This window comes from Eumetopias jubatus, unplaced genomic scaffold (genome assembly GCF_037043125.1).
Source record: "Eumetopias jubatus isolate StellerSeaLion01/CBP00866 unplaced genomic scaffold, mEumJub1_p1.0 scaffold_9, whole genome shotgun sequence".
In the NCBI taxonomy this organism is placed as follows: Eukaryota; Metazoa; Chordata; class Mammalia; order Carnivora; family Otariidae; genus Eumetopias; species Eumetopias jubatus.
In genome coordinates, this window is record NW_028274815.1 from 39,015,231 (window position 1) to 39,035,145 (window position 19,915).

Here is a 19,915-nt window from a genome sequence, read left to right on the forward strand (position 1 = left end):
CTCCGCAGTAAACAATTTGCAGGAACCAAGACGCATCAAAGGACAGTCTCCCAGAGGCAAAGGCAGGGTGGAAGGCATGGAGAGGGGAGAGGGTGAGTCATATTTTCAGAGGAAAGGACAGTGTGACTTCTCCGGGGCAGCGTGGTTATGGAGGTACCTATGGAAATGCAGGCATTTGGACTTCATTTAGTGGTGCTCTGACACCTGCCCTGGGTTCATAGAACAGGGGACCCTGATACAAGAGCAACAGAGCAACTTGACTCAAGTCAAATCCAGCCTGGCTATTCCGGAGCATTCAGGACTGAGGCCTCTGCTGCCAGCTCAGGCCCTCAATGGTGTTCCGAAGCATCAGCGTCCAGTCGTCACCCTTCCGCATCGGGGTGCAGCGCGTCTCCTTGAACTCCAGGGCTAGGATGTCCGCAGGGGTCTCTGGGGCCAGCCCTGCAGCCAGGACAGCTTCTGGGAACTTGGCTGCAGAGGCGGGGGCCAGACAGCACCGGGGAAGGCTGTGGGGTGGGGCAGGTGGGAACAGGGGGCGGGCGAGCGACCAGACAGACAGATGTGGAAAGGAGAAAGCGAGGAGGGAGGAGAAGGAACAGGGGAGGAAGGGGTAGGGCGGTGCACAGAGAAGAAAGGAAGAGAGAGAAAGAGGCAGACGTTGGGTACCTCAAACTTATCTCGACAGTGACACTGCCAGGGAAACTGCTCCTCTTTGTGGGGGACCCAGCTCAACCACCACATCTCAGTGGCCGCCCCCAGACAGCTATCACACACCCTCCTCCAGGACCACAGTTCTCGGGGCACACTCCATACAGCACCTGTCATGCTCATGAAAGCCATGGGTGCAGATTTCTGTCTTCCCTGCTTGGGGAGGAGGAGGGCCCCCAAAAGCCAGAGTACCCCGGTGACCCAGGCACCCACGGCCCGTACCTGGGCTGCTGCTTGTTCGTCTGCTGGTAATGGTAACTCACGGCCACTGCCGAGTGAGGGCACAGCAGGTACTGGTTCTCTTCCCAACAGCGACCCATGGTCTGGGTGATGGCTTCATCCGACACCGACTCAGATGTCACGGCCCCTGAAAGCTGACAGGTCCCAGGGTCAGAGGGGTGGGAATCAGGGTCGGGGAGGAACCCATGGAAAGTGACCCAAAACTCACTACATAACAGAGGCAGGCAACACCAGACCCTCAGATGGAATCTTCAGACTAAGTCGCTCAACTTCAGCTCACAGAAAAATATGGCTCCCCGTGTTTCCCAGTTTTGAGTCGACTCCCTCAGCTTGGGGGAAGGATCCTTTGAGTTTCAGGTCAGTAAATTTAGTTAGGATTAGCTCATGATTTAGCAAATTAGTATATAGTCTTGTTCAGCGAAAGGACAAAACACAGAAGGTTAAGGGCTTTCAAACATTCCTGGTGCCTTGTCGTTGGCACACCCCTTCCCTGTGGGTGCAAGAATCACTTCCAGTGAGTTCCCAGCCAGCCCAGGTCACACCTCCTCCAGGAAGCCTCCCCCCAACCCACAGAGGAAGAGTCCCCACTGCCCCCTCAGGGTGGAGGGTTGATCTGATCATTTTCTGAAAATTTATTGCATGCTATCGATGTGCCAATCACCCTGCATATACTTGCCTGCAGCAGAGACCACACGGTGTCATAAATCGTTTGTACAGCTACCTGTCCCATTAAGTTCACAGAAGACAGAGAATGTGTTTTCTCTATATTTGTATCTCCAGCACCTAGCCAGTTCCCGGCTTACAGGAGATATATTGAATGAATGAATGAATGAATGAGTGAGTGAGTGATGGCTGTTCCAGCAGATGGAAAGTCTTGTCCATGTACAGCCAGGGAGAGAATGAAGCAGGGCGGGGTCTGGTGTCTGTGTTCCTGGAGCACCTCATTTACGTGAGGAGAAGGAATGGGGTATCAAAACAAACCATTAACTGAATATGTGGATCTTTGGTTGTGTTATGGTCTGAATGTTTGTGTCCCCCTCCCCCTGCTCAAATTCATATGCGAAAAACTTAATCCCAATGTGATGGTATCTGAGGGTGGGACTTTGGGGAGGTCATGAGGGTGGCACCCTCGTGAAAGGAATTAGTGTCTTTATAAGAAGAGGACAGAGAGCTAGCTGCGTGTCTTTCCACCATGTGAGGCTATGACAACACACTGACCGTCTGCCATTTCTATGGAAGTTGCTCCCACCAGAACCCAACCATGCTGGCACCCTGATCTCAGACTTCTGGCGTCCAGAACTATGAGAGATAGAGGTATGTGCTTTATAAGCCACCCAGTCTCTACTTTGTTATAGTGGCCCCAACTAAGGTTGCATTACAGGAAACACTGAGATGCCACTCCGGTCTGCATGGGTGGCTAAGCCCAGAGAACTGTGTCCAGTTCTAGGAGCAGCCTTTTAAGCAGTCATTGACTAGGCATAATTAGGTCACGTAAGGGACGGCTAAAGGAACCGGGAAGACTCAGCAGAGAAATGGAGATTCTCTTCCAATATGGGAATCACACTGCTCTCCAGTGCACAGGGTGGAAGGAGGAGATTCTAGCTCAACACACAGAACTTTGCAACGATGAGAGCTGGTGTGAGGTAGTGAGATCCTGGTCACTGGACATACGGTCTGGATGACTTGGTGGGATGTGGTAGAGAAAATTAAAGGTGGAAGGACCATCACCAGGTTGCGTTAAAATAAAAGCAATCGGGCACCTGGGTGGCTCAGTCAGTTGAGCGTCGGACTCTTGATTTTGGCTCAGGTCATGATCTCGGGGTAATGAGCTCGAGCCCTGCCTCGGGCTCCATGCTGAGCGTGGACCCTGCTTAAGATTTTCTCTCCCTCTGCCTCTGTTTCTCCCCCAACCCCATCCACTTGCATGCACGCTCTCTCTCTCTCAAAAATAAAATAAAGTAAAATAAATAAATAAATAAATAAATAAATAAATAAATAAATAAAATAAAAGCAGTCCTTCCTAACTAGATTCCTACCACTCTGAAGAAATAAAATTTTTCCTTTCCCTTTTAAAAAGAAAGAAAACTCAAGAGGATAATGGTCTCTGTTCAAACTGGATGGGCAAAATGGCTGCCAATTGTTGCTACTGCTGAAAATCAACAACAATAAATAAAAATAATAATAGTTAATGTATCAAGCCCTATATTTCCAGGCAGTGTACCAAGTGCTTCATGGGCATTATTTGACTTCAGTTTTCAATAGCAATAGGCATTCTCATTAGCCCCGCTCTACATATGAGGAAACTGAGGCACAGAGTTTAAAGAAATGGGCCCAAGTTTTCATGGCCAACTTGGAGCCAAGCCCTGATTCTAAATCAATGCTCTCTACTGTGTCTCCTCATTCAATAAATTAACCCATAGGAAGTGACTGCAAAGGTGCCCGCCTCGTAGCAGGTGCTCATGAAACAGGCGACCTCTTCCCGTAACCAGATTTCCAAACCCAAGTTGGGTTTCATGGCTGCACCCTTTGCTATCTCCGTGGTGCCTGAGTGGTGACTGACCTTGCTGTGCAATTCCTTGGGTAGACTCGTGCTTTGGGTCCTTTCAAACTGCTCCATGAGGGCTCTTGTTCCCTGGCTGTCAGAGCCCGACAGCAGCCAGAAGATCCTCTCCATGTTGTAGGGCACCTGGGCAGGAAGGCAGGGTGCCAGGGCCACACTGATCTCAGTCCTCGTCCATCCCCACCCAGTCAACACCTGGGCCAGGCACACACTTTCCCACAGGTCCTACCTGAATGTCCATAGCTGATGCCAAGGTTGGTTCGATGGCCTTGGACAGAGAGAAGTCTCCCCGCTGCACAGTCCTATGGATGATGTCATTACGGTTCACTGCCACAACCAGGCGGATGGGCAGGCCCATCTTCCGAGCAATGCACCCAGCTTAAGACAAGAGAGGAGAAGAACAAAGGTTTCTTAGACATGACGCCCAAAGTACAAGAAATAAAAGGAAATTTAGATAAACAGGACTTCATTAAAATTAAGAAACTTTTGTGCTTTTGAAGATGTTGAAGATTTGTGCTTCAAAGGGCACGATCAAGAAAATGAAAAGGCAGCTCACAGAATGGGAAAAAAGATTTGCAGATCGTATATCTGATAAAGGACTCGCATACAGAATATGTAAATAACTCTTCAAACTCAACAATAAAAATATGAATGGTTCAATTTAAAAATGGGCAAAAACTTGGAAAAACATTTCTCTAGAAGATATACACATGGCCGGTGAGAACATAAAAGATACTCAACATCAGGAAAATAGAAACCAAAGTCACAGTGACATACCATTCCATGTCCATTAGGATGGTTAGAATCAAAGTGTTGGTGGGGCTGTCGAGAAACTGAAACCCTCATACATTGCTGATGGGAATATAAAAGGGTGCAGCTGCTTTGGAAAAGTCTGACAGTTCCTCAAAAAGTTAAGCAGAGAGTTACCATGTGACCCAGAAATTCTACTCCTAGGTATATATACTCGAAAAATGAAAATACAGGTCCACACAAAAACTTAGACACCAATGCTTACAGCAGCATCGTTCATAATAGTTACAAAATCGAAGCAATCCAAATGTCTAATAAGTGATAAATGGATAAACAAAATGTGGTATATGCATACAATGGAATGTTATTCAGCCATAGAAAGGAATGAAGTACTGATACATGCTACAATATCGGTGAAACTTGAAAACATATTAAGTGAAAGAAGCTAGACACAAAAGGTTACATATTGTATGATTTTATTTATATAAAACGTCCAGAATAGACAAATCGATAGAGACAAAATAGATCAATGGTTGCCTAGAGCTCGGGAGATGAGGGGAAATGGGGAGTCACTGCTAAAGGGAACAGGGTTTCTTTCCCAAGTGATGAAAATGTTCTGAAATTGACTGTGGGGGTGGTTGCACATATACTAAAAACTATTCAGTTGTATCCTTTAAACAGGTGAATTGTATAGTATGTGAATTGTATAACAAGCTCTCACACACACATGCACACAAAACAGGAAAGAAGAGTCCCTGATACTCTTCTCCACCTCCACGTTTCTCCCTCCTTCCCTTCCTCTCTTCCTCCCTCCCTCCCTCTCTCTCTCTCTCTCTGTCTCTGTCTCTGTCTCTCTCTCTGTCTCTGTCTCTCTCTCTCTCTCTCACACACACACACCAGGCATACATGCTTGCTACCACTTGCAGAAGAGAAAATGAAGGTTCTGGGAAGTTGAAATGACCCCCCTCCCTCTGGAGCCTGCTGAGTGGCACATGATCTTGCCCCCAACTCAGCCTCCTAGAAGCAGCGTCTGTGGACACCCCACCCCTCCTGGAGAGGCCCCTGGGTGGGGGGGAACAGAGCAGTGCCCTCCACCCTCCCAGCCACCAGTTCCTGTCTGCATAGAACAAACAAGGAATTCCTCACCCTGGGAGAGGGTTTTACATACTTCCACGAATGGTTCCTCTGGTGGGTCGTTAAGAGGAGTTAGGGATCACTACACCTCACTCTGAATTTTGCAAAGCACTTTCACATTCTTATTTTCACTTGATCCCCATGTAAACGTCGTGCAGAGGAGAAATGGATGCTCAAAAGGGCCCAGGAGCTTAAATTTACACGGCTAGTTCCCGATGGAGCAGAGATCGATAGCAGCACTCTCTGCAAACGTTCGTTTTGTGCCAGCCACTGTGGTAGGCACTGGGACACATGCAGGCGGCACCATTCACGGGAGGCTGATGCAAACGGGAAGCGCTGTGCCCCCCCCCCGCCCCCGCCCCCCGTGGATGGTGAAGATCCTTCCCTAATCGCCAGCCCCACTCTCCCCATTCCCGCGGGAGTGGAAGAAGTCAGGCAGCCTCCGGACCACTGAGATGCTTTCTCGGTCTCGCTGAAGCCATCCTTGGCGCCCATCAGAAGCAATGCCACGGACAGAGCCATCAGAAACAGCTGTGCCCATGAGGAGGCAGCCTCGCAAGCTCACGAGGACGCAGGCTCTGGAGCCAGCCCGCGAGGGTGGTCATCCTGGCTCTGCCACCGACCGCTGTGACCGCAGGGGCAAGCTGGCCAACTTCTCTGTGCCCCCACTTCCTCATTGTGAGGTGGAGACAACAGTACCGTCCTCATAGGCGCGCATGAGCATTAAATAAGGTGATACATGAAAAGCACTTAGATGGGCACCTGATGCACAGCAAGTGCGGGATGCATGTTTATTATTATTCTAGAAGGCAATTTTAAGGCCATGCAGTGGCACAGCACTGCACCCTCACAAAGTTCATACACATACGTGAAGGATCTTACTTGCACTTCACAGGAGCCCTGAGAGATAGGATAAGCTATCCAATATTGCTTTTACAGCTGAGCAGCTGGGTCTAAGGGACTGCCCCAGGGCCACTCAGCTGGGGTCAAAACCCGAAGTCCAGACCTCTTTCCCCCTGATACGGTCTCTGGGTAGGGACTCTAGGGGTGGGAACGTGTTGTGCCGGATGCCCTCATAGCAGGCAGCTGGCTGACGCTGGGAGTAAAGTCTGCCTCTCTGAAGCGGGCGATGGCAGGCCCGCACAGCGGCTGAATCTTGACTGCATCTCTCCACACCCCGCTGAGTGGGGCGAGCCCATCCTTCCCTCCTGCAGCAAGAGGCTGAGTGGTCCTCCCAGGGAGTGACCGGGACATTTGCTGGGGGCTTCTTCTGTGTGGGTGCCTGTCACCTTCAGAGCAGGGACTCCAACTTTCTCCTCACAGGTGCAGCCCAAGGGCAGCTGGAAGGACGAGGGCCACAGGGATTTTTCTGGAAAGCCCATTTCTGCCCAGGGGTCTCCTTACCTGCAAGGTTACCGGCAGCCCCTGTTGGCACAACCACCTCCACGGGGGGCAGGGGGTACGTGTCTAAGGATGGCGCACACTGGAAGTAAGCGAAGAAGTGGTGGGCCATTTGCACGAGGACCCGGGACCAGTTGATGGAATTCAGACTCATCAGATTGTGCTTCTTGACAAAAGCCACGTCAGCAAACACGGCCTTGATTGGCTCATCAAGCTCATCGCTGTTGCCCTCCACTGTCAGGGGAGAGGGGGGAGGGGAGCTATCAGGAGCATGAAGAACCCCCAGGTGGTCGGCACTTGCCTGGCACAAGGCCCTTGCACATTGGGCCCATCCAGCCAGGACCTTCACTCGGCCCTGGTTTCTGCTCTCCCATGTCGTGACCTGGCTTTCTAGACTCGAAATTAAACAACTCAAGAAAAGAAACCATGTCTCATATTCTTCTGGTCATACTTCCAACATTTCTACCATTACATAAAATTAGACATAAATTATCAACCTGCTGGGAGGTTGGGAAAAAGCCTCCTCTTTGGAGTCCGTGCCCACCTGCCCCACTCTCCAGGAACAAGGAGAGATGGTTTATGAGGCTATGCGGTGGTGAGAGGCTCATCCTTTCTTCACTCCACAGTCTTTACCCCCACCAGGACGTGGGGGTAAAGAGTCTCTGTTCTCATATGCTCTGCCCCTCTCTCAGTTAGATCACAGAGAGGCATTCTGCTCTCTGCTCCCACGTGGTAGGTAAGCTGGCATGGGCCTTTCCTCCCTGAGCTGGGTGTGGGCACAGTTTAATTTATGGATGAATTACTGGGTAAATTTATGGGTGACTTGGCTACTAGTCCAAGTTGCACTCCTCAATCCAGCCCAACTAGCAATCAAGCCAATATGGATCTCTTATCTGAAACCTGGGTCTATTTCTCCACCAGATCCAAACTTGAAGGAGAGGGGTAAGATTTACTGCAGGAAGTGCCAGAGTTGCCACTGAGGTTCTTATCCATTCTACCCTTCTCACTGTAGAGCAGCAATGAGGTCATGGGGCTGACTCTAGATCCACACACCAGCGGGATGTTTGCTGGGGTTCCAGGAAAAAATTTACTGCTCTTAAGATGGAGCCACAGGAAGAGAGACTTAGTTACCTCAAGTAAGCATCATATGCCATGAGAGAACTGAGCCTTAGGATTGGGAAGGCAGAGCAGAGAATGCCAAGAACCTGGGTCTCCGCTGAGGGACTGCTGAGTCACTGAATCAACTATTCAGGAACCCCATCCCACCTCTAGACTTCCAGTTATATAAGCTGGAAAATATTCTTCTTCAGACTGGTCGGAGTTAGATTTTCCGTTACTTCCAGCCAAAAATATCCCAAATAATGTATAACCAGCACTTGCTGATTATTCTGTGCTTAAGAAGAACCAAGTATAAAATATATACAGAAATTAACGACTTTTAAAAACATCAGTGTCCAACACACAACAATCCAGGTGGCCCATTCCTACTCCCTGAGCTCCCTGGTCTAAGGGAAAAGACATGTCCACTCTTAGCCCTGGAACAAACACACATCCTCCTAGAAACCAAATCAGAAGATTCCAGAATGAAAGGAAGGATCTGAACAGTGCTATTTAGAAACAAAAATTAATTTCTTTAAAGTCCACTGTCTTATTTTCTTGAAGCTCAGAACATGGATAAAACAGAAATGCCCCTTGGGCTCCAGCAAGAAGACATTCATAACATATTGCCCTCATCACCATCCACATCTCTAGCTCTACTACTATTTTACAAATGGGCACCCTTCTCCGCTCTGTGGTGAGGAACCAAGCTTACACACAAGCCCTTAGGTAAAAGCCCTCCAATATCGGGTATAAGGCAAGAAGGGAGAAGGTGGCAGAACAGACGTGTGAAATGTTATTCTCTGCTTCGATTCTAGGCAAAGAAAGTCCTGGATCCATAACTAGCAATTTAGTGCTTAGAGTATAATAGGGACCCTCAGGAGCCCAGATATCATACATTAAAATTTTGCAACGAGTGCAGGAAAATGCAGCCAAATATAGGCAACTGCCAATGCTAACATGTAAGATTTCCCAACACCTGCATTAGCTAAACCCAGAATTTTCACTGAAATGTGTAGGTGCTTGTTAAAGAGTAGAAGGGGGTTTTGCTTACTTTTGAACCAATGGACGAAAGATCTTCCTGCTACCGCCATGGGTAAGGTTTATTTGCACTATGCTTTTTGCTCCTCGACAAAACCAGTGTTCTATGAAAACATCCTCTGTGGGATTATATCAGGAGGCCAGGCGATTTGTAGGAGGAATGTCTTCTGCTACCATCATTGCTCTCCTGCTAAGTGAGTGACCAAACCAAGCCAGGCCTCCTGGACAGCTTTCCCAAGGCCACAGTGTATAAAACCTCACTAAGAACCCCTACTCCTCATATTCCTACCCTTACTTCAGGGCTACCTGGGGTCTAGCTAGGTGTAAAAAGTGGAAATAAGAGTGTATGGCTCCATTCAAGCTCACTCTGCCCTTCTAGAGTCTCAATTTCCATAGAATAGATGCCCTGACATTAAAGGAGATCATTTTTTGCATTTCTGCAAGTACAAAATGCCAAAATTCATGATGTGGCTCAGGAAAAGGCATCTCCAGCAGTGGGTACTATTGAGTAATTTCCTAGACCTGCTAACCAAATGCACGACTTAGTTGTTTCTACACCACAAGGGAGGGCCTGAGCTGTTAACATGTAAGGACACACTCTTTTAAAATATTTAACATCTTTGTGGCCTCTAAAGCTCAGTGCACTGAAAACAAAACCCAGGTCACTTGGCTTGGGCTATGGGTCTGGTGGCTGCCTGTATATATGGCACCAGTAGGTTGAACCTGCACAGAGGTGGCATTCTTTGGGGTTTGGTGTTGGGTTATACTGTCAGTAATGGTTTATGCACTTGTCACCTCCAATAGCTTATGAAACCGTGTTGCCAAGAGCTTGCCCAGAGCTGGGCAAGGCATATACCAACCTCATGACTGATGAAGGAAGGGAAGGACAGAGAAAAAGCAGGAGGAAGGGTGGTCAACTAATCAACTGACCAGTTGTATTCCAGCCCATCTCCCAAAACAGATGCTCTCAAGGCAGCCATGCTTTCCCTGGAGCCTCCATTCCAGCACTCACCTCCAAACACATGGACGTTCTCCCTCACCACCGTGGTCATCTGGAGCTCTTGGATCTTCGTGCAGTGACCCTGGGGCAGCAGAACGATGATGTCCATGTTCTTTGTTCCTTGAACACTCTCAATGGCAGCACTTCCTGTGTCCCCAGATGTTCCTGGATAGGAAGAAAAAATAACCCTCCCCTTTACAACAAGGAGACAGAGAAGGAAAGAAATGGTCCCTAAAGCATTGCTGCACAGAAGGCAATGTCTACTTCAAATACCTGAAGAGATGGAACCTCGTAATTAACTTAAATGCCTAGGTGATGCCCTAGGGATCCAGGGACAGAAATCAGGGCATCTGTGAACTTGGTACCATATAATCTTACATATTTTGTGTACTTAAAATATTCTTCTGAGAAGGTTCCGTAGCCTCCACCAGACTGTCCAAGGGGTCCGTGGCTCAGGAAAATGTGACGAGCCCTGCTCTAGAAGAACCAGTCACATACACTCGAGACATGCATGCGGAGCATCCCGTGGGTAGATACCGGCACATGAGGGCACCTACGGGGCTCTGGCCCTCACGCGCACGATGCACACCTACAACCACAGTGACGTGCTTCTTCTCCTTCTCCAGGAAGTACTGCAGGAACTGGGCTGTGCAGCACAGGGACAGGTCCTTAAACGCGTACGTGGCCCCATGCCACAGCTCCAACACGTTCAGTCCATTCCTCAGCCTGGACAGATGGACCACCTCTTTATGGCGGAATCTGCAGAAGGCTTGGTCGATCAGAACTGTGCGGGGAGAGGGGTGGGACAGTGGGGGAAGGGCATTAGCTCTGCCTCAGGCTCTCTCCCCTCTCCACTCCCCTGCACCCCCATTTCTTTACGCTTTTTTTTTTTTTAAAGAATTTATTTATTTATTTGACAGAGAGAGACACAGTGAGAGAAGGAACACAAGCAGGGGGAGTGGGAGAGGGAGAAGCAGACTTACTGAGGAGCAGGGAGCCCGACGTGGGGCTCGATCCCAGGACCCTGGGATCGTGACCTGAGCCGAAGGCAGACACTTAATGACTGAGCCACCCAGGCGCCCTCTTTATACTTTTGAGTGTGAAGTTTCTCTCTCCTGCTACCAGATAAGAGACCAGAAATGTTTACCCCAAAGGAGACTATCTATGAATAGAATTACTTAATCCTAGGAAGAGGTCTGCAAAGACATGAACCACACTGTTCATGGGTTCCTCAGAGTGATGCCCCCCAGAGAAGAGAAAGAGTATAAGACTTCCATTTTTTACTTTATAAGCTGCATCATTTGGATGTCTTGCATGCATGTATGCCAGTCAAGGTTCAATTCCACAATTATGCAACAAACAAATCAATGTCTCATCTCTTCCAGGGTTCCTTCTTAAAGCCCAGATGTGGTTTGTTTTTGCTATACTAAATCTCACGCCTGTGATACCAGAACCTTGGGAAGGTTCACATATAATCCTACCTAAGGCAGGTCCACCTTAGGTATTGCTTCCCAAACTTTAATTGACAAACCAATCACCTGGGATCTTAAAATGCAGATTCTCGTTCAGTAGGCCTGAGGAAGGCAGAGAATTCTAATAATGCCCAGGTGATGCCAACAGTGCCATCAGACCACATTCTTGAGTGGTCCTCTTCTTCCCAGCCCTAAACTCCCACCATCATATCATGGATTAGTTCACATGTCTGGCCCATGCACCAGCGGCACTAGAATTATCTGGATGCTTGGTAGGAATGCAGAATTCTCAGGCCCCACCCCAGAACTACTGAATCAGAATCTGCATTTTAACAGGGTCCCCAGGGAAATCGATGTGCACATTCCAGTTTGAGAGGAGCTAGTCCAGGACACTCTCCAAGTCCCTTCTGAAATTACGATTCAAGGAAACAGAACAGTAATCTGAGGGTCCAGGTGCTTTATATACAGGTAGGAAATATCCCAACATTCAAGCATCTCAGGATGTTGGTGAGTCTCTAGTCTTAAAGAGATTTTTGAAAAATAAACTAAAGGAAAAACATTCTCTGCAGATCACCATGGCGTTCATTCCACTGGAGATGGAAGGTGGAATGGATAAACTCTTTGGGGATATTTCCATTTCTGGGATTCTAGAATCTGGGGAAAAACTCCAAAGTTTGGGAAATAGGACTAGAAACCTCCTAGGGGTTAGGTGACGGATTCGCAGCTCTGTGGGGGGGCTGGACTGGCAGGGGGATGAGGTTGGCGAGTAGAGAGGCTGGGGGATGCTCACCGTTTAAGACATGTCTTGGAATGAGCTCAGGACCAATGAAGAGGGTGCACAGCTCCTTAACCAGGCTGGGGTAGGAGAGCGTACTCCAGTGACGCAGGGTCTCTATGCCCAGCTGTGGGAGCTCCTCGGGCATGAAGAGACCTCCATCGGGAGCATAGCCAGAGAAGAGGGCCCCCTCAAAGTCGACCCGTGGGGCCATCCCCCGAGTGCTGATGTACCACATGATCCTGGTGGCCTGCAGAAGGAACGGTCCCAGAGGCACGTGATCTCCAAGCTCAGTACCCCACAGGAAGAAGCTAAAGTGTACACAGCACCCTCAGCTAGCCCTTGGACCACCACTCATGGGGGTCTTTAGAAGCTAAAGTGTACACAGCACCCTCAGCATCCCAGCCTGAGAGACTGGAGCCCTGTCGAGTCTCATGCCTGCTTCATCTGGGACTGTCCAAATCATGACCTCTCCAGTCAAAATGAGGCAAATTCACTGACCTTGGGAGAGGGGGTATCAAGTCATTTCAGGAAAGGAGAAAGTTTGGTCCTCACGGTTGAGGAGTAAGGGAACTGGGAATAGATCATAGCAATAAGGCAATTGCCATTTTGATAGCTCTCTTGATAAGGAGAGGACCACCACAGTTGGTTATACACTATACCCTTTTGAGAGATATCTGGGTCCACTTCTGCTCAAAAAGTAACCACCGTCAATGGCTGTCTATAACCTAGTGGTTCCTCACTCTGGTAGTTTGTTGGAATCAACTTGGGAGCTTTAAAAAAAGTATTCCTATCCGGGGCCTTCCCTGGATCAATGAGATTAGAACCTCTATATGAGAGGCTCCATGGGTGAAGCTATTGTGCAGCCAGGGTTAAGAATACAGTAACCAACTTGTCCCACTTTGCCCAAGGCCTTCCCAGCTTTAAAACGGAAAGTCTCAAGTCCCAAGAAACCCATCAGTGCCAAACTAGAACGGTTTCGTCATCCTAGTTGAGAACCAGTGCCCTACCTCTCAGCCTAATCCCGGAATCGTTAGAAGTGCTGGCAAGCTACCCTTAAGACTGTCTAGCCAAGGCTAGCTGGCCCTGTGTGGACTCAGGACTCTGATTGGGGTTGTGGGGAGGAGCATCCAAGAGCGCCCAAGGCCTAACTGTGTTCACAATGCCACATCAGTTAGGTTCCCAGGAGCCAGGTGCCAGGTCAAGGAGCTGAGCTTGAGCTCTGAATACCGTTCTCTGGATCCAGGTGGTGAATCCAGGAGCTCTGGTTTTAAAGCCCCAAGGCCAGGAAACATTTCAGGAAGGGCCAGCTGGTAAAGAAATCTTCTGACAAAAGGTGGGGCAGGGCAGGGACTTGGACCCGAGGGCCTGAGGCCCTGGCCACTGATCGCAGGCAGACCGTGCCCCTGGGGGGGGGGGGGGAGTGGAGGCCTCAGCAGGCCCAAGTAGGTCTCTGCCTCTCTAGGGTCACCGGGGACCAGTCCTCCGGCTAACCAGGCCCTGGGTCAGGGAAGGAGGTTTTGATAAGACCTGCAGGATAAGGCACACTCCCAGCCTCTGAAAACACGGTACTACAGAAACCCTACAGAAGGTGCAAAGCCTCGGAAACCCTCGACCCTCCCAGGTTCCTCCGGAGTCCCAGCCAAGCGCCACAGCTAGAGGTTACAGAAGGGGGCGGGAGGCCGACACAGCCAAGCGGAAGCCAACCGCGAGAAGTTCAAGAGCGCAGATAAACCGCTACGGACGACCCCCCGGGGAGGGCTCCGCGATCGCCGGAAGCGCAGGCGGGCAGGGCCCCCCTCGCGGCCGGCCTGTGTGCGGGGAGCCCGGCCGCGGGGGCGCCAGGTCGCGTGGGGCGGTCGCCGCGGCCAGCGAGCGGCGCCCCCCCCCCACCTCCCCCCGCCCTGGGATCGGCTGGCCTGGGCCCGAGGGGCCGGAGGGGCTGCCCGGGCCGGGCGGGGGCCGGTTACCGGGTCCGCGGCGCGGGCGGTGCGCGCTGGCCTGGGCGGCACGGTCAGGCTTAGGCCGGGAGAGGGAGAAGGGCCGCGGGGGAGTGAGGCGGAGCGCGGAAGGCAGCGGCGCGCGATGAGGTGCAGGAGGGCGCCGGAGGGAAGGCCAGTGAGAGCGCAGCCCTTTAGCTTCACTTGGCATGTTTTTAAGGCACCTGGCAAATCACTGACATTCAGTCTCCCAATCTTCACGGCCGCCCTGGAACCTTGTTTTTTTTCTGATTAGGAGGCAGGACAAGATGGAAAGAACCCCTTTTCTTTGGGCTTCATGCTTCTCACCGGCAAAATCAGACGTCTGGACAAACTCCTTGTTCCTCAGACTAGGGCTAGTACATCAAGAATTCGGAATCCACGGGGATACGTGGCATTGTTTTAGCTCAACAATTCTTTGTAGGAAAACACTTTTTATTAAGTACAGAACTATTCTAGAGTAAAAATCCTCCCCAGTTTATTTATTTATTATTAACGAAGCAAGACACTTGAAAAAATGACCTCCAGACATGGCAAATGCCCCTGGATTCACATTCATCCTCCTGGGTCCCAATTCACTCAGGAGGCAAAGTTTGAGGAGCTGGACGGATGTCAGCTAAGGGTTAGTCTGTGCCTCTGTGCTGGGCCTGGTCCCTGTAGCTGGGCCTCATGGGGACAGAGAATGTGGATGACTGCCTTCCTCCTTTCTTCCTCCTGTTTAGGACATTCTCCTAAACCTGGGGTCTCTGCTCATTCAAGTTACCTCTCTCCAGACGTCGGCCCGCATGTGCTCATTGGACGTATCCACCCAAGTCCACATACTTGCCATTGACTGACTCCAGTCTGGATGGGTCTCAGATTCCAGAAAGAGAGAGTCTGACTGGTCACTGTTCTGCTAACAGACTGTTGTGGTGGACTTCACACAGAGGCCAGGGAGCCATTCCCAGAGAGGGATCCAGGCCAGGCAGGACCCCCAAAGGGTATCCACCCCTTGTATCCGGTATACTTTGTCACTCAAAGGCCAGAGAAGCTGAGGCACTTGGCGACAATGCCCTAAGACGGAGCCGTATATGTTACAATGCTCATGACCAACCAGGATGGTATCTCAAAAACCCCACAAGGACAAAAGTACCTTCCACGGACTTCTCCCTTCAGGCCCCTTGCCAGACTTACAGAGGCCTCAGGACTTCTTCATTTCTGATTCCCTCAGAAAGGAGAGGAGCAAAAGCCTCGGGGAAGAAGAGGTTTAATTTGTTAGGAATCCCCGCCCAAGACATTCAGAACAATGCGGCTCTAGAAAATAAAAACTTCTGCATGGCCAGCCTATGAGGGGGACAGAATTCGGAGTGCCAAGTAGGAATAGTAGGAATGTGGAGTTCCTTGAGACTTTTACACTGGACCAACGTTGAGTTTTTATAAGATTGAAAATTGTTTTTATGTATTTACTTTGCTTTTTGACCTTAGGGGTTAGAGTGCTTAGCTGTCTGTGGCTTTGAAGCCAAGGATCTTCAAAGCAGAGCCCCAGGGCCCCTTGCAGTGCTCTCTCTTCCATGTGTCCCTACAAAGCCCTCTAAGGAAGGCTTCTGTAAGACTGTGCACAGAGGATCCCCCCCCCCCCCCCCCCCCCGGTGGGATGTAGGAGCTAGGGGCCAGAGCCCTCTGTAAAGATTCGAGAGCACACAGGGCCCAGGCTGCTGGAGGAGCATGTGACCTGCCAGAAGCCCGCCAGCCATTCGTGAAGGCCACAGGCCGGCGCTCAGGCTTTTTCTGGAGTTCCGGTGGGGCAAGGGAGCAAGGCAAAGGGGAGAAAAGATGGCATTCAGAGACAGGACACGCCTGGTCTCTCTGAGCATTTTGACTTCCTAAACTGATAATCCATTGTTTTACTTAATGTGTGTGGTGGTTGTTTAAGGAGATGGGGTGGTATTTAAGCTCACATACTCTGAATCACCCTCATTACTCTGAGTTCCTGACTCTGTAACTAAGGGTTTCAAATAAATAGTCTCAAATTATCAAGAAAAAACTGACTAGTATCTTTCCAACTACCTTTTTTTTTCTTTTCCAGAAACAGACAGGTTGATCCTAAAATTTATATGGAAATGCAAGGGACTCAGAATAACCAAAACAATCTTGACAAGAAATTACAAAGTGGAAGACTTACGCTTCCTGAGTTTAAAACCTAGTTCAAAGCTGTAGTAGTCAGGACAGTGTGGTGCTGATATTAGAATAAACACACAGATCCATGGAATAGAATTTATAGTCCAGAAATAAACCCATGCATGTATAGTCAATTGATTTTTAACAAGGGTGCCAAGATTCTTCAATGGGGAAAGAATAGTCCCTAAGCAAATGATGATGAGATAACTAGATATCTACATGCAAATGAGTGAATATGGACCCCTATGTCACACCATATGCAAAATTTACCTCAAAATGGACCAAAGATGTAAATGTAAGAACTAAAACTATAAAACTCTTAGAAGAAAACAATGGAAATCTTCATGACCTTGGATTAGGCAATGTTTTCTTAGATATGGCACCAAAATCAAATGCAACGAAAGAAAAAATAGACAAATTTGGCTTCATAAAAAATTAAAGCTTTTGTGCATCAGAGGAAACTATTAAGCAAGTGAAAAGACAATCTACAGGCTAGGAGAAAATAGGGGCGCCTGGGTGGCTCAGTTGGTTAAGCGTCTGACTCTTGGTTTCAGCTCAGGTCTTGAGTTCACGGTTGTAGGATCCAGCCCCACATGGGCTCAGCATGGAATCTGCTTGAGATTCTTTCCGTCTTCCTCTCCCTCCCCCTCTGATCCTCCCCCCGCTCATGCATGCATGCATGTTCTTTCTCTAAAATAAATAAGTAAGTAAGTAAATAAATAAAATCCTTTAAAAAAAAAAGAATAGGGAGAACAGATTTGCAAATCATAAATCTGATGAGTCAAGTATCCAGAATATATAAGAAGCTCCTACAACTCAATAATAAAAAGACAACGTAATTTAAAAATGGGCAAAGGACTTAAATAGACATCTCTTCAAAGAAGAGCTATGAATAGCCAGAAAACACATAAAAAGATACTCAACATCATTAGTCATTAGGGAAATGCACATCAAAACCAGTATGAGATACCACTTCATACCTACTAGGATGGCTGACATCAAAAAGATTCTGTTGGTGAAGATATGGAATGATTGGAACCCTCATACACGTCCTGAGACCCATTGCTGGTGGGAATGTAAACTGGAATAGCCACTTTGGAAAACAATTTGGCACTTCCTTAGAATGTTAAAGAGTTACCAGATGACTCAGCAATTCCATTCCTTGGTGCATGCCCAAGAGAATCGAAAACATATCTTCCTACAAAATCTTGAACACAAATGTTCATAGCAGCCTTATTCATAATAGCCCCAAAATGGACATAACCCAAATGTTCACCATGTGATTAATGGATAAACCAAATGTGGTATATCCATACAGTGGAATATTATTCGGCCATCAAAGAAATACTATAGCATGGATGAATGTTCTATGGCATGGATGAAACTTGGAAACATTCTGCTAACTGAAAGAACCAGACACAAAAGTCCATGTCTTGTATGGTTCTCTTTATATGAAATGTCCAGAACAGGCAAATCTATAGAGACAGAAAGGAGATTAGTGGCTGCAAGGAGCTGGGTGAGAGGGAAATAAGGAATGGCTGCTAATGAGGACAGGGTTTCTTTGAGGGATGATTTACGTGTTCTGGAATTAGACAGAGGTGATGGTTGCACAAATTTGTAGTATAATAAGACCACTGAATTCTGTAGCTGAGAGGGTGAGTTTAATGCTCTGTGAAGTATGTCATAATAAAAAAAAATTGCCCCATAAAAACTGATTGGCTAGGAGTCAGGGCACATTATCCAAAACAGTTGCCCGGAGAGAAAAGCTTTGAAGGCCAGAAGGGACAGACTGAGTCCTGAGAAGGGGCACATTGCTCCCACTGGGAGTACAAAATGAGAGGAGAGTGGTTTTGATTCAGACGTGATCTAATTCATCAGTAAACAACTTTAGAAATCATTCATAAAAACTCAGGGAAGGACAACCAAGCCTTTTTCAATGCTGGAAGTTTCTTCTGTGGATTCTTTGCTACTGTTCTAAATAAATTCTTCCATTGCTAAGTTTATTTGGAAGAGCAGTCAACGGTGCATAATTAATATAGGTCAGAGATGCATTATAACATCCTGATATCTGGATTTACTCCATAACTTTTGAGAAACCTGCAGAATACATTGGGGAAGAGTACAAATAGTTCTGTACCTGATGTCACTTCAGGGGCTGCTCTCTGGCCATCTGAGCTGAGTGCACAATTCTAACAGATGTCTGTCGTAAGGACTGGATGCTGCTGTCTCAGTCGTGTCTTTTTCCTTCCCCTGGCCTCTGCCAAGCATTTCATGCTCTGCGTGCATGAAAGCATCTGTGCCAAGTTCAAAGGTACTTTTGCTCATGCAAATAGGAAATCATGCCTACCCAATTATCTCCACTGAAGTAAGATTAAGTAAAAGCCTAGACTCATGTTCCATGATCTCGAGACTGTAAGAGGTTATTACCACTACAAGTGGTGATAATTGTAAATGGCTTGTACAGTTCAGCAGTCATGGGTATTGTTGGCTGTCAGGATGTGAGGTCCTGTGTCAGCGTTCTGTGGACTTGGATACACCACGTCACTGGAGCAGGCTCTTGCTTTGTTCTGGGAGGGGACAGGGCTCCTTGCTGCCTGACAAGTGCTGGACCTGCCCTTTGCTCTTCCACTGTCTCAGCCGGGACTCACGTTTCCTAAGAATCTTCACATATATCAGCCCATATAGCCTCCCGGTCACCACTTCATTTCCAGTTTGCAGGAGCGGAGACTCAGCAAGATCGAAGCCTACCGAAGGGCATACCATTAGAAAGCAGGGCAGCTGGGATTCCCCCCAGGTCTCCCAATTCCACATCCAATTTTCTTCTCATCCCGCCACAACTGTAAGTTGCTTGGAACTTGGAAACGAATTTCTCCATTAATGAGAAATGATGAAAACCTGGGGAAGACAGCAGTGTAAGAGAAGGCTTACAAACGTCCCGGGACAGACCACTGCGAGACGCTTGACCAACATCCACTCTCACCTCCTCCCCCACTGTGGCAAGATGTGCAGCTAGAAGACCCACATGTGTCCTCAAACTCCTCTGCCTTGAGAAGTGGCCAAGTGACCGAGTTCTGGCCAATGAAATATAAGCTAAGAATTCTGGGAAGGGTTCCAGGACAGCTTTTGTAAGGAATAGACTCAACTAGTGAGTGCACCTGGGACTTAGATTTGTTGCCTGGTGTTAAGTGGGAAACCATGAAGTGTCTGGGACGTTACCCAGCTTGGAAGCTAATGTTAGCTGGCCACATTTTACGTATATATACTGACAGGAGACATGAGGTTTTCTGGATCGGACAAACAGTTGATCACTCCTGACAAAAATAGCCAGAGAAGCACCTTAGCACCAGTTCCCCAACCCCCAACCCCCAAGGGAGAAGATGGTGAGAATCAGATTAAACCTGTACATAAAGTGGGGTTGGTATCACAGTAGAGGAACCCTGAAATTCAGAGTTTCTTAGGCCATTGGCACATCTACCCCTTGAGATGAGTCATTTATTAGGCCTCTGGGAAAGAGGGAAGACATCACTAGGTGTATTACCTTGGAATGTTAAGAAATGTCTCCAGGATGTAGAAGGAGAGGGCTTTAACTTTCCAAATCTC

The 19,915-nt window shown here is 48.4% G+C and overlaps 1 protein-coding gene across 1 annotated transcript; it reads right to left on the bottom strand.

Annotated features, from left to right (window-relative positions):
* Nucleotides 1-295: 295 nt before the first annotated feature.
* Nucleotides 296-12,417, bottom strand: THNSL2 (threonine synthase like 2). The gene is made up of 8 exons (XM_028122482.2): nucleotides 12,195-12,417; nucleotides 10,522-10,716; nucleotides 9,945-10,097; nucleotides 6,797-7,027; nucleotides 3,738-3,886; nucleotides 3,509-3,634; nucleotides 931-1,082; nucleotides 296-506 (listed from the first exon to the last, which is right to left on the bottom strand). The coding sequence occupies exons 1-8, from the start codon at nucleotides 12,415-12,417 to the stop codon at nucleotides 296-298; spliced, it is 1,440 nt and encodes a 479-aa protein (XP_027978283.1).
* Nucleotides 12,418-19,915: the final 7,498 nt, after the last annotated feature.